This window comes from Chelmon rostratus, chromosome 3 (genome assembly GCF_017976325.1).
Source record: "Chelmon rostratus isolate fCheRos1 chromosome 3, fCheRos1.pri, whole genome shotgun sequence".
NCBI lineage: Eukaryota > Metazoa > Chordata > Actinopteri > Chaetodontiformes > Chaetodontidae > Chelmon > Chelmon rostratus.
In genome coordinates this window covers 5,869,928-5,884,743 of record NC_055660.1, presented here as the reverse complement: position 1 = coordinate 5,884,743, position 14,816 = coordinate 5,869,928, and the positions used below count along the sequence as shown (strand labels likewise).

The following is a 14,816-nucleotide window of genomic DNA, read 5'->3' as shown; positions in this document are numbered from 1 at the left end:
TCTGATAGGCTGGAATAGAGGGTGTTTGCGTGTTTACACATTGAACATCCTGATCTTCTTCTTTTTATGTGATTTAGCTTCGACAGACGAACACAACAGAACATTTCTGTTCATGAACTCGTTTGCAGAATTTGGTGTACCGTGTTGGAGAAATCAAAGACAAACTTCAGTTGGATGAGATGTATTTTCCTTCAGCTGATATATATATATATAAATTGTTACTGAATGAAATGCATTTAGCAATAGAGAGCTGTTTAAGAGTATGATCTCTCTTATGTGCATTTTAAAATCACCTCAGGGTATAAAAGTCTTTAAAGACTGTCTTGTACAGGAGCCACTTTGATTCTGCAGTGATGAACTGACTGCACACCTTTGGCTTGATGTCAGAGCTGCGGCTCCCTTCCTTTCCACTGAAAAACATCACACTGCCGCTCTAAGTGCAGTTAAAGCTAATCTGTTTGTTTAGCGTGGTGTCGCGGAGATAAAACACAACAGTGAGGCTGTGATCAACATCCTCAAGGCTTTTCTGAGGATTAACCAGATCCTGTCAAATGTATACCTGTGGGTGTGGTGGGCTGTGATTATGAAAATCTAAAGGGGGAATCTAAAAGCACCTGGACTTCAGTAAACAAAAGTCCATTTGAATCTGTATGTCAATATAATCTAAACCACCGCTTGACAAAACAACAGGGTGAATGCACAACGTGAAATATAATTGTAAGTTTTCAAAAGGCACGTCAGCTTTTCTTTGCTTGCTCGGATCTTTTCTTCTGCAGCTCCCCGCTCGACCACTGTACCACCAAGCTTTACCTCGCTTTGTATGTCTTTGTTGGCCCCTGGTGGCGACTTTTCATACAAGCAAACCCTCAACAAAACAACCTCTGAAGATGCTTAAAGAAAAGAAACCTTTATTTTCCCAAAGAGGTTACACAACAGTCAGAACCCTTCCTTAACTCAACACTTGTTAATGTTTCATTATTATAAAGGTCGGGATCCACTAGCACATCATTCTGCAGGTCTCCAGGAAAGAAAGAAACAAAAACAAAGCCAAATGGCAGCATTGGTCATAGACTACACACTCAAGGTAAAATAGAGAAAATTACAAATATATATCCATCTATTTCAGGGAAACAATATATTGTTGTACAAGATTCACACCCTCAAACTGCTATGGTGAACCATAGGAAAAGTACAAATCAATAAAGTGAGGACATGACAGCTGGTTATCAATACCAGCGTACATTTTGTCCTCTTTGAAAAATATACGTACGTAGCCCAATGAAAGAAACTGTTAGCAGCTCAGGCAAAAGATGCTGGTCTTTCAGTTTTCCAGAAGACACAAAGTTTCTCAAGTTAATCGCATTTTGGTTTTCACCTTACATTTCACGCAGTTCTTGTTGTAATTAGTCTCAAATGCATAAATGTGCATATGTGCAATATGGATAAATATCTTTGAGAAGTCTTAAAATACATTTAGACTTTCTGAAGTTACTGGAGTATCTTTTTTTTTTTTCAACACAGCTATCATGTTGTGTTGTGTGAAAGTGTTTTAACATGTAAAGTTGTACAGGCTCTAACTGTACGTCCTCAGAGAGTGTGTGTGTGTGTGTGTTTGGTCCATTCTCTTCCTTTGAGAGTTGGCCCCGTAAACTCGTAGTGAGAGCGCCTGTTGTCAGTAACAGGACCAGCTTTCATAACACGGAGGGGAATAGAAGAACAAATTCAAGACATCAAGGCACAGTTAGTCACATAAGGCTGGTCCTTCATTTTCTTGGGAATTTAAGAGAATCAACACTTTTACCCATTCAGTCAGATGCCATGAATGTAGACAAAACAGGGAAAAGCTTAAAAAAAAACAAAAAAAACACAGGGTAATATTCATTAAAAGTAGCATCATGCCAACATATTCATATCACAACATGCAGGATTTGTTGTGAACAGCCATCAATATGACTTTTAAACATCGATTTGAAGGAATAGTTTGACATTTTAGGAAATTTCTCGCAGAGAGCTGAACGGAGAGATCGACACCACTCTTCTGTCTTTACATTAAATGTGAAGCTACAGCCTGCAGCTGGTTATCTTAGCTTAGCATGAAGACTGGGAGCAGGTGGAACCAGTTAGCCTGACTATCCTCATGAACATCGCCTGCTCTTACACCATAGCTTGATTTTTTTTATACTTCAGTTTTTATATTAGTGATATTTTGCAGAGCCAGTTTAAGTGTTTCCCCATTTCCAGCCCTCATGTTCAGCTGAGCTAACTGCTTGTTGACTGCAGCCGCATATTGAACTCTCAGCGAGAAAGCGATTAAGCAAATTTCCCAAAACGTCAAACTATCCATTTAATCAGTTTGCTGGTAAAAGTGACCAGTTTGCATGATCCAGAATTCTGAATGCTGTTTTTCCCTGTATATCACAGCAAGTGCAAATAACGAGAGAATTCATGTTCAGGGTTTCCTGAAGCCTCCTGATTACACTTTCATGAAGCATTCGTCCCCGTCAGCTGATAAGAGCAATGTAAATAATGTGCGTGCAGTGGCAGTTGTTTTGATCCCGTAGCTGCCCTTACAGAGCCAATATGTCCACTGTGCTGAGATACAACATTCATATGCTGGAATACAAAAGGCCATTTACAGTTTCCAAATGTGTTTACTGCAGCAACTTCTGTTCAGCAGATTTGTCAAACAGTATAAAAGTGCGTTTCCTATGATTTGGAAAAACGAATGAAAAGGACGATTTAACATCAACAGTCAAACGGAGTGTGGGAGGGTTTTTTTTTTTATGTGTTGAGTTAAAAGATTTACAATTCTGAAGTTTGAAAGGCAGTGACAGTAGAGTTGAAAGGAGGACGAGGAGGGGGCTTCCTGTAGTTTCTGTAGAATTTGACATTTCCTGTCAAACTGAGCCTCTATGGCGAGTAATTAGTGCTCTTCCAGCCAGGATGGACTGTCCCCACCTGGCATTTTCAACTTGATGTGGAACTGCTTGAGTGTCTGTTCCAGCTGCTGTTGGTTTCCAGCATAGTACGCAGCTATGGCATTGTGGAACAGGATAAGTTGGTTATGCAACACCTTCACCTGTTTGGGAGCAGGAAAAGGAAATAAAGAGGTGGTGAGCACACTGAAAGCCAACACGCTGGCGCAGGTATGTAGAGCAGGACTAGCCTCTAGCCCACCTTGTTCTCCTCCAGGAACTTCAGCTTGATGGAGACGTCGTTGCGCATCCTCTCGTACTTCTCGCGGTGGATCTGGAACTGCTGCTGCGACAGCTCAATCTTGGGCATGGTGGTGGCGTCACGCGGGCCCAGATTCAGCTCCTCCAAATCTGTACGGTACGCGTCATACTCAACCCTGGAAGTGTGTTATTATTTAAACTGTGTCAGAAACATGTAATATGTGCGTCAACATTACGATATGTGAGAAAAGACACATCACAATACATAGAAGCAAGATCGTCAGGAATTAACACGTAATCATCCCTGCACACCACACCCAATCTGTCACGTTTCAGGTACTAAAGCTGTCGAGTTTTTGACCTCTATAGAGCAGTTTGTTTTTGAGTGGGTCCCCAGTGCAAGCAGGTGATCTCATTAATAGTCTAGCCAATGGCTGCACACCATTTCACTGATCTACAGGTGGCAGTCATGTGGCAGGGTATGCAGGCAGGAAAGACGACATGCAGCTTGGCATTGGAGACGGTGTGCAGGCATAATAAACACATTTTAATGATGCAAGACTTACCTGGCAAATTCATAATGTTTGATATTTAGCATGGTGTCCTCGATTGTTTTGTCCACCAGTGTGTTGACACTGGAGATGAAAAAGTTGATTGCACCCAGCAGCGTCTCTCCATTTTTGGACAAAAGCTTTTGGGTGTCAGCATTGTAACCAAACTCCTCCTGAAGAACAGATTTAACATATTTTAATTATCTCACAGCATTTTGGTTCTTTGGTACTGTTGTTCAGTACATTTTGCTGCATACAACAATGATTTCTGTTTCCATCTGCATCCATTAAACAGAAAACATTAATGCATAGGGAGGCCAATTCCTTCCTTCTTTTCAAAAAATAACTGAATACGCAGAGGACATAATTAACCAGCAATTACAACAATAAATCTGCTACACAACATTCCCAAAAGAACATGAATATACTCATTCGAACATAAAACAGAATGCGCTTGGCGTTTGAAACATGGAGGAATATCGATAAATCCTGTAAGGCAATTAGAGGACTCAGAGGAAGTAGAAGAGGACCCATTCTTTAATTATGCATGACTCTCTATTGCCTTTTTTAAGCCATTAACTTCTTGGTTTAGAGTGTTCACTGTGGTTTGATGCTTCAATAAAATAAAAATAAACAATAACAATAAGAATTTATCAAAAGGGATCAAATTGGAGTATCAGAAAAGCTGTTTGCCCAGCAGATGACCCAGAAGTCAACACATATTCTGCACCGTTTATGAGTCTTTGCTAGGACACTTAAGGAGGATAACACAGGTCTTTATCCTACCCATTCTGATTTATTCAATATATCTATATATATATGGACTCACATGGAGTTCTGGTGACTTGAGGCTGAGGTCGGCGAAGGCGTCGCCCAGCTGCCTCTGCGTCTGCATCATCTGGGACAGCTGATTGGCCAGCGTCTGAGCCAGCTTGATTACATGCTGGTACTTTCTCTTGTTGTCACGCAGGACTTCGATTTGAGCCTCCAGCTCCATGTCCACAGTCCTGGAGCCCCGACCCAGCTTCTCCGACAGGATCTGCCTGGTACACTGCAGAGGAGAGCAGGCGCATTAACACTCACTAATGGGAGTTGAAGTCCATTTTAAAACATGACTTCTGGGAGTGAGAAAGACCGGAAAAGAGACAATCTGAGGGATAAAGTGGAACCAAAATACAGAGTCTAAAGAGATGTTATCATTTGTGTTGGTCAGTTTGGGGTATAGTTCAACTTTTCTGCCAACATCCTAATAACTGAGAGGATAAAGAGTGGAACTGAGCTGAGAGAAGAAGCAGGGTAGAGGAGGGACATAAAAATAAATCAAGGACAGAGAGGATTACTTTATATGTGTTGATGCTCCACTTTCTCACAAGGTCCAGTTTTTCCATGGCTGGGTTCTTTAAGTCATCTGAAAGGACCACCGCTCCGCTCTTTGGCTGTGCTTTCATCGCGCCTGGACAATTAAAAGTCATTCACTTAGTGAGTGATTAAGTTACCGGATTTGCAGGCTAGAGAGCTGTGGCGAAAATTAGGGAGGTGCAATTCAAGCGTTATAATTATCAAACAGCGTGATGAGATTGTCATGTTAACACCGAAACTTCAACACAGACCACATACTACATGAAAGGCATTAGAGGACGCTGATGAGGTTTATGATTATTCAAATCAAAATCAACATTTAAATACAATTAGTCATGACTTACCACTTCTATAATGCTAACAGTCACAGTAAACGTGAGGAAAAGCGCTTTATTGTGGTTTGGGCATAAAAGGGAAGTGGTGAAAGATATCGAGCCCCGACACTGACGTGAAAGTGTAGTTCAAGGTTATCAGACCAGTCAAAAAACAGCCAAATATACCAGTAAATAATGTTATAAGTTAAATAATCAAAATTGAGTATGAAAAGAAACATAAAGCATTCTACTTTCAGCCATCAAGCTAACTAACAAAGCTAGCTAAAGTGTATACCTCTTAACCTCCATACTGAAGAGAAGTCATGGACTTTCAAGACTTAAGCATCCGCTGACAAAGTTAGCTAGCTACCAAAGTTGCAGTGTGTTTATTGGTTGAATTGCTTTAGATATAAGAATATAACATTATAAGGGTTTATACAGGGGTGCTACGACACCATGCAGCACATAGATGATTGACACGACGTGCACTGAACGCTGCAGTTGTCCGACTGTTCTCAGTTAAAGACTCAGTTTGTAATTTCTGCCACAAGAGATCTGTCAATCAAAACAATAACAAAAAAAAAGTAGTTTGATGATGTCGTGAAGCAGCGTGGGATCATGGGAGTTGTCTTCATTGTTAAACAATCACCATTGTCGACGAAAATGGATAATTGTGCTCCATCACAAGTGAGAAATACAAACAATAGTATAAATAATAAATAATAGAACGGCGAGCTCGCTGACTGCCTTCCTCGCTCTATGACATCATCTGGTATTTTACAGGTTTCCCTGAAAGTTATAGCAACCTGGGGTGGATTTCTCTGGGATTGTCCACCAACTCAATGCAGGTTAAAGACAAATTAAAACATGTATATCTCTTTTAAGGCTCCCTCTTAATTATTTAACTAAAAAATGATCTATTGATTGTATTCAGTTACATTTTTGACTTGTCTGAAAACCTTTTACTACATTTTGTCTGTTTCAAGGCTCCACAGAAAGAAACTATGGGTGCCAACTTTTGCAAGGACAAAGGCTGCAAGCAGGAAAAACCCACTGCGATTAAATGTGAGAGCAGTTTTCTTTCCAAGCCAAGCGAATGCTTTAGGCATCAAGAGATTGCATCAGATCTAGAAATCTTGAGACCTAGATCTGAGGAAAGTGACTCTAAGCACTATGCAAAGCAGGAAACTACATCAATTAGCCCAGACTCATTGAAAGGTTAAGTTTGGAGAGCCAATAAACAAGAAAGGAGGAGAAGAAAGGTTTGATTCTGAATGGAGCACAGCCTGTGGGAACAAGGAGCAGGTAAGAAACCAAGGGAGGTACAAAAGACTGCAGTTAATTTAGTGTGCAAATGGTGACGGCTCAGTATCATCTGATTCATGCTCCATCGCTGCGGGTACCTGTCTCAGCCTGACTATCGCTGGAAGAGCGAGCCAGGCGGCTAGCAACAGCCGAGCTGGGAGCTACAGGTGCCACGGGAGACGTGGGCAGGCTTGCTGACCCTGGGAGATATTCAGAGTTATGATTCATTAGTATGTCACCACTCCGCCATCACAAGTGCAAGGGGGGATTTCTCATGGATGTTGATTTCCCCTGCGTTTGCCTAATTTACGGTGGCTCCCTCCACGTTGCAGGATGAATGTCTTACTGAACAAAAGCCCGCCTCAACCAGTGTACATAACATGGAAAATAGCCATGGCAACATTGCGGTAAATGGGGTACAACAGCTCACTCCTCCACGGGGAGATTTTTTTCATTTGCATTTGTAACAAGGGCACGCTGATGAAAAGGAAAGGAGGCTCACAACCTGGAGATCAGAGGAAACTCATTAAATTCAATTGGATGTCCACCTTTACAAATTCAAATGTTGGCCTTTAATATTTCATGGAGATTATAAGGCAGAAGTGGAGCACTGGGAATACATGGAGAGAAATACTGTCTGTAAACTGAGAACGCTGCAAAGCAATCAAATACTGTAACAAGCTGACAAGGACTAACGAGTTTTTGATCAGCTACTTCGTCATGGGTGAGGAAACAGTACACACACAGCACAACGAGTGGAACAATAAAAAATGGAGAGTGAAATGTTTTACCTTTGTATGGTCCTGATTCAATGATGCCCTCTGTTGTTGCAGCGAAGTTGCTTGTGGTGACACAGGACTCTGACAGGTTTAGGGCCCCAGGGCCGCTGGGATAAGAGTCCTATGAAACAATTCAAACAGAGATTAAATTCACAGGTTTAGTGGTCCATAGATGACAGGCAGCGATGGCAGGGAACTTTCCGTACTTCCTGTGTGTACGTTTGATATTTAGGGTTCATCAAAACTCTACACCGAACCAGTTCACCTGTGTCAAAGTGATCCACTCCGAATAAAAGTAAAATATTTTGTAGATGTAGAGGACGACATGCAGCAAAGGGCTTTGTGCTGGAATCGAATCCAGGCCGCTGTGGTAAACACGCTGCACCAGGAGAACCATCGGGGTGCCATTAAAATTAATCATGGGTTTGGTGTATGTGCTGCGACTGTATGTGACTGTACAGAAGCAAACATTTATGTCACTCACTGAAGTGAAGTTAAAGGATAACTTTCGTTTTTTACAACCTGGACCTTATTTCTAGCATTAAATACAACCATTTACTCACCGAGACAACTTTGGTGGCATTTAGAGTCGTTTTGAAGAAATTAGCCCCAGAGGAGCGGCGCGTATATCCGTATAATGCGAGTACTCGGGGCATCCATGCGCAGCCTCTATAACGCATCATCTGCGACGAAACTCGTTCATATTCCAATATTTTGTTATGATATGCTGGTGCTATTCCTCTCTGAGCCCGTGGTGGCATGTTATCAACATCCAGCGTCTCTAGACAACTACCTCTGACGTGGATGATGTCATTACCGAATGCCGGGCGCTGCAGCAGCCAGCCACAACACCATATATGACAGTAATCTGAATACCTCTCCTCATGCTGTGGGAAGTCATAAAACTGTTTTCTGATATTTCATAGACAAAACAATTTAACCGATTTATCAAGGTAATTATGTTTAAATTGCTATTGAAAACAAATACTGGTTGCAGTCCTGCTATTTAGCATACATTGCCAAAGGCATCAATTTGTTTGCACTGTTAATGTTCAGCCAGGAGAGTATTTTTTTACTTTTTTGCTTTATGCTCAGCCAATTTAAAGAAATATAGTATACTTTATTGCAGCATTGTTAAAGACATCTTTCAACCAGAGGACTTTGAACGCCTACCAATGGTTTTGTCTGAGAAGCTGGTCGACAATTCTATAGTTTTGAGAGATGCTGGGCTCAAAAGTTTCCAAAAAACCCTTACCCTCTGGAATACTGTCTCAGGGCTCTGATCCAGGTCTCCGTTGCTGGTGACTGGGATCTCAGCAGCTGAACTTCTATGGGACTCCTCAGCCATTGTGCTTTCCTGTAATGAGGGGGGTGAAATGAAGCAGGTTATTCTCTAAAGCTCTCCCAAACAACCTCAAAGAGAAGGTCCATTAAGAACAGAGGGATCAGGAGTCACTAGTGGGACACAATAGTTGTGGGCTGCCATCTTGTGGACACTGCAATAGTGGAATTGAGTTGCCTGGGCCAGGATTCAAGAATGATAATAACAGTATTCTGTGGAATCACATGACAGGACATCGTGAACAAAGCTGATAATAATTTGAATGAAAACTGTTTTGATTATTCAGCGTTACAATGGGTCAAACATTGTAATACACACTGAGGAGATAAAACAAAAAGATTATGATGGCGCTGATTTTTCCCAAATCGTTCCACCCCAGCAAATGTGTGCTACAAATACGCCTGTATTCTGGTCAATTCATCCACTCTCAATGACTTCTTTCATTAAATTTCCAGGACAGGGTGGAGAGCTTAGTGTGCTTTAAGTCAGTTATGTTGCAGCATTATAACATTAGCCAGGATACCAGGAAGCTCTGATGCAACAACTGACATCAATTTTCAACACTCTCCTGTTTTACAACTCAGCAGGATGGAATATGTGACTCACTTCACTCTTTACATATGTAAGTTCATTGTTTGGTGGAGTATTGTAAACACTTATCTTATGGGGGTCATAAAGGTTTAGTGCATAATGCCTCCATAGCAATGCTTTAGACAGACAATACCCAGTTCCTCTGTGCCATGTTCATGTCAGCGTTTCCTAGCAAACACAAGTGTTTTACAGTGGCATCAATTATTTCAGACCACATTAAACTCTGTGTGTCATGGTTAAAAACTGGTCATTTTGTGGTCCAACTTGGAAAATCGTGTGATGCAGGAACACATGTAACAAATTTCTCCTTGGCCTTGAATATAATTAACGACCACGTGGACGGACCTGTCATAATCTTAATGACAACGTATAACTCACGGTCCCTCTTAATCGTGCCCGTGTCGATTAAAATGACACAGTGACACACTGGCTTGCTCAGCTGCGTATTTACATGCTGGCTCATAGCAAACCACAGGGTGGAGACAACAGTTTATGCCAAAATCAGTTTTGTTTAGGCTGTAATCCGCTGGCTGGCCAGAGCTGCAGGCTAAAGATACAGCTATGTTATTTTTAGTGAATTTTTTTGTGGCCTAATCACTGTGGAACTGGGACACTAACCTAACCGCTATAAATCTTTGCAGAGTCTAACAGTGTAAAGCTGGTCAATGTTGCTTAGTTACACCCGCCTGCAAATGGGGTAGGTACCACAAAAAAAGGTTTCAGATTAGAGTCAATAAATTCATATTTGCACGATCTTCAAACAAGGTCCCTCAACTATAGGTGGACCTTGACCATTGTCTAAATAATGCAAAAAGCTACCAGATAAGGTAACAAGATCTGGGTCTAGTCTAAACAGACAGACTGGTTTCACTGTGTGAGCAAAAAGAGTGAGTTTGATCACAAGTTTACATCAAGAGCACATTTCACATCAAAGCCAGCGTGCTCAGTTTGAATGTTATTTTTTAAAATACCTTTGCCGACCACCAGTACAATTCCCCTCAGTGCTGGGTAAAAATATTTGATTGAAGTTCAGACAATGACTAAGAATGAAAGAATGTATGTGCACTGAAACTGCACATACACTGGAAGACACACACACACACAAAAGCGCAGATTTAAATGTGGGGATTCCTCCTTTTAGAATAAAGTAGTGTGTGGCCATAACAAGACAGGCAGTGCCAAGCCTGTAAGAGGATTTAGTGACCTCAAAGGCTGTCCCATTCATAGGTGGAAAAAAAGAGAAAATACAGTATAAATAACCTGATAGCTTCTTCAAAGCTTGTTTATGTGTTAAGATACTAAAGAGGTGGGTCATCTGTTGCAAATACATGAACATATACTGTTTTGCATTGATCATAATGCGTCATCTGATACTGTGCGTGTTTATGAAGAGTTAAAACTGCTGTCTGAGAGGAACACTTGATGTAAAGAAGTTGGCACGTTAAGGTGCTTTGCTCTCTAGGAGTCCAAACATCTTTTCAAGCCAGAACCCATAACCAACGTTTTCTGACACGTTCATCCAGAATATAACACATGACACAGACCAAAATGAAGCACTTTAAAATTATTTCATGTTGGCATGTGTGACAAAGACTTTACTGAGTGCTGTGTCATGTGACAGACACATAAATACTTAAAGGCCATATGACGCCCGCATGCAGGCAGGCAGCCCAGACTTGCACTGTGAGCCTTGTCTATCCACCTAGTGCAGATAAGACAGACTCCTGCCTGATAATCCTCCCTGACATCAAGTTAAAACACACTGTCTGGTCGAGGCACGTCTCAGACTACATGCATTTCAAGTTTTTTTTTTTTTAAATAGCTGCCGCTGTAGCAGAACTATCCATGGATCTCGATTTAAGAGTCATCTTATATTGCGAAACCTAATGGCTCCGGTTCAGCTGTTGATCCAGGGACGATCCGGGGTCTCAGAGCCAAAGTGATTCAGTCCACCATCTGCAAACATTCTGCAAGGAAGCTTGCTAATAGTGTCAGCCTACTGGAGCACTGAGAGTAGCAAAGTGGCTGCAAATTAGTCAGGCATATGAAGGGGCAAGGTGTGGCATGTCATTCAGTGCAGTTCCCTGCAGTTCTGTATCCTGGATACAAGCTAACATGGCATGGGAGGGAGGGAGAGAGGGATAACAACAATGAGCTGACTGTCCAATTAGCTGCGTCAGCTGAAGAGGGGAGAATCATGTCTTGCCTCTCAAACTACGGAAGAACATGACACAACCATGTTGCACAATGTCAAGTTTAAGCTACAAAATGGATAGAAAATTTGCCTTAAAGTAAGACCAGAAAAACTGTGCTACATTTGGGGTCGCTAAATGAAGAGGGTTTACAAAAAAAGCAGCGTTTTGATTTTTAATTCCTGCGATCTGACGTGCAGTACTGGCACTGAGCCCCGAAACAGAATGTGAATAAAAAGCCTGAGGAGTCACACATTCCAGCAGCACGAGAAATGTAGGACTGCCTGAGAAAGTGCAGTCAGGAGTCCAAATCTGTTTCACTTACCCAGCCATGTGACTGACAGCATGCACAGCTCTATGTACACCCAACTTACATACAGGGAAGCGTTGTGAGGAAATGGTTCATTGACACATCACATACATATTCACTTGGACACATAGAGTCAGTGTCAAACAAAAGAAGGCAAAACATTGAGAAGTGCATACTTACACTTTAGAATAACATGCATGTATATTGCATAGTAATGAACAGCAAAGATAAATCCTTCTTAACAATCACCTTGAGGTAAGCCAGCATCGATACAAAGCAGAGAAAAGGTATAAATCCTTGATCATCCCCAAAACACATACGGAGTCACATACGAGTAAAAGAGGGAAAGCCACTAACTGCTCCACCAGCACAGCAGCAGCTACACCAGCTACATGTTTCTAAAACCTCCAGCAAAGCAGAATGAAATCTGAAACACATCTACCGACATAGAAGCGAGACAAACACAACCGCTTGACAGCTATAACTCAGGTTCATGTAATTGATTATATCAGAAAAAGCTTCACAACAAAGTTTAATCTAATAATAATTTGAATATAGAGGAAAGGGACCACCACCATCACAGCAAATAAAGACCGAAACAGCAATACGAACAAGAGCACAGTAAGGAAGTGCGAAAAGAGGTTGATCGTTCAAAGTAAAGGTAAATATCACCTTTGTTTCAGGGTGTGAATCTCCACTTTCCTCTGGTGTTTCAGCTGCCTCACCATGATGATTTGTCTCCTGCCTCTCATTGTCTACACTGTCAGACATGTGTGCAGCATCACTGTCCCTGCAAGTCACCACGCTCTCACTCTGAACCCCAACATCCTGGTCACTGTTTTCTGCGCTTTCTTCAGCGCTGCCAATATCAATGTCGTACAGCACTTCATCTCTGCCATCTCCTCCCTTACTGTTGTCTACGCTCTCCTGTTTTCCATCCTCACTCAAACTCTCCTCTGCATCCTCACAATCCATCTGAGGGTCCTCGGCTGAGGTCTTCCCCGATTCAGCCTCAAGACTAACTTCAGACATACCTGAAAACAGACAGATAGCAGGGTATGAGTGGGTCCTGTCAAGCTAGCTCAGTGTTTACAGTGCACTAATGCAGTACGATACAGGAGTGTGCTACTAACCTATCCACAGTGTGTGCCTGTATGTGAATGTATCTGTCATTACAGTCAAGTTGCAGAGCTAAGACTACAAGCTAAACTGGTTAACTGAAAGGTAAATCCCTGACAATATTTGTTCAACAACACTTACCACTGTTTAGAGGGCATTTCCAGAATCCGCAGACATGAACACATTCTGCCACTGCTTGTTAAAAACAGATTTTTCCCCCCAAGGTGTGACTCTAATTTTTAAGACATCAACTGGTAATGACATATCCTTTTGCTCATTTTGTACAACACAAGAAAAATGTTAATATATCATTGTGAATGAAAGTCTAAATCACTGAAAATAACACTGATATGGAGAATTATAACAGAAAATACATTTTTAGAGCAAGAGATTTTATTTTTCCAAGCTGGATTTTGTTTCCATATGGCCTATGAAATGCAGATGCGTCCATACAGTTTATGCATCCACATAAAACATCCATACACATATCCAACATACTAACATAGACATGCAGATTTAATTTTGGTTTGTTTCATGTCCCATAAGCCACGCAAAATAATAATAGTTATCTCAAACTAGCACCTCTGATGCCTTTGACTTGCTTTTCTATGATTGGGTGCTTTACGAATACAATACAACTATTCAACCATTTAATGATTTCAAGCCTTCATCAATAAGATATATAAAAACAAGTAAAAATCAGTGGTCACTTGACACAGTAAATCTGTCATTGAAGTGGATACAGGGGGTGTGATATACTGGCAAGGCAATGTTAAGGTGTGCATTTCCTGGTTTGCAGCCTGGTGCAAGAAAATATGACCCACTGACATCGTGATGACAGAGCTAGCTTTGACACTACGTGGGAAACGACGTGGATGCTATTACAGATGTTAGTCAAACACTACAGCTAGTCACAAGGTTTCCTCTTCTTCTCTGTAATATCACACACCGGAACTGGCTCTTTGGCTCAGCAGGGTTAGGTAAATTCATACCTGTTGCAGCATAGTCACGTGACTAGTGAGCGCATTCAAAAGTGATAAAACACTTACTTAATGCAAGTAAGGACACATCATATAATTTAATGATAATGTAATTGTTATATTGCATGGTTACGGCTAAGCAGATATGATTCATTTGAAAGGCAAGCATTCAACAAACCTTTTTTTTCAGTTCTACCATCCGGTCAGTTAGCTTGAAGCTGCCCACTTATTTGAGTTGACGTGAATGTATCAGAGCCGTTGACGTGTTGTTAGCTAGCGTTAACGCTGCTAAACACCAGATGACGAACTTATGAAAAACTAAAAGCACTTTAAGTTGTTAACGTTACCGTATTTTTTGATACATATGCAACTCTACACCATAAAGGAATGGCGATGATCAAAACTTTGGTTAACATTACCTGTCTGTGGCCGGGGCTAACTATTTAGCTGTGAACTGTTAGCCGTTCTAGTCGTTCAGTGAAATCCTGGTTGCCGCGCCGCACAGGACGTTTCTTTGAAAGGCGGTGCGCCTGCTGTTAATGCAAACGTTGCATAGATATACTACCAAATGTTCATCGGTGGTCCGTGGCTCTACTCAAGCACACTCGGCTTGATGTTTGAACCCCGGAAAGACTGAACCACTGTGTGGGCCCTCGGCTGTCATCAGAGGCAGACCTCATCATTTGCTGCATGCGCTCTCCCCCTGCTGTTAAAATATGCTGTTTGCAGTTTGTGTCCGAGGTTTAAAACAAGTTACTTTAATATTTTTTAGAAATTGGTAAATATATTTGGACATAT

General features: G+C 41.4%; 1 protein-coding gene across 3 annotated transcripts; it reads right to left on the bottom strand.

Annotated features, from left to right (window-relative positions):
- Positions 1-886: 886 nt before the first annotated feature.
- Positions 887-14,703, bottom strand: arfip1 (ADP-ribosylation factor interacting protein 1 (arfaptin 1)). Of its 3 annotated transcripts, XM_041966723.1 has the most exons (10): positions 14,438-14,703; positions 12,592-12,953; positions 8,740-8,841; positions 7,497-7,605; positions 6,804-6,905; positions 5,068-5,180; positions 4,557-4,778; positions 3,743-3,900; positions 3,178-3,352; positions 887-3,079 (listed from the first exon to the last, which is right to left on the bottom strand). In XM_041966723.1, exons 2-10 carry the CDS (start codon positions 12,949-12,951, stop codon positions 2,924-2,926), a joined length of 1,497 nt encoding a protein of 498 aa, XP_041822657.1. In that variant the 5' UTR covers positions 12,952-12,953; positions 14,438-14,703; the 3' UTR covers positions 887-2,923. The 3 variants fall into 3 exon arrangements, with proteins under 3 accessions (XP_041822657.1, XP_041822658.1, XP_041822659.1); XM_041966724.1 differs by lacking the exon at positions 6,804-6,905 and having other exon boundaries at positions 14,438-14,702; XM_041966725.1 differs by lacking the exon at positions 12,592-12,953 and having other exon boundaries at positions 14,438-14,702.
- Positions 14,704-14,816: the final 113 nt, after the last annotated feature.

What these genes read in the sequence shown, in the direction of transcription:
- arfip1 (XM_041966723.1), bottom strand. Translation starts at nt 12,951, where the DNA reads ATGTCTGAAGTTAGTCTTGAGGCTGAATCGGGGAAGACCTCAGCCGAG. An exon ending in TGAATCAGGACCATACAAAG is followed by an intron (nt 6,906 to 7,496) that starts GTAAAACATTTC and finishes AATATCTCCCAG; the next exon opens with GGTCAGCAAGCCTGCCCACG. An exon ending in AAACATTATGAATTTGCCAG is followed by an intron (nt 3,353 to 3,742) that starts GTAAGTCTTGCA and finishes ACACACTTCCAG; the next exon opens with GGTTGAGTATGACGCGTACC.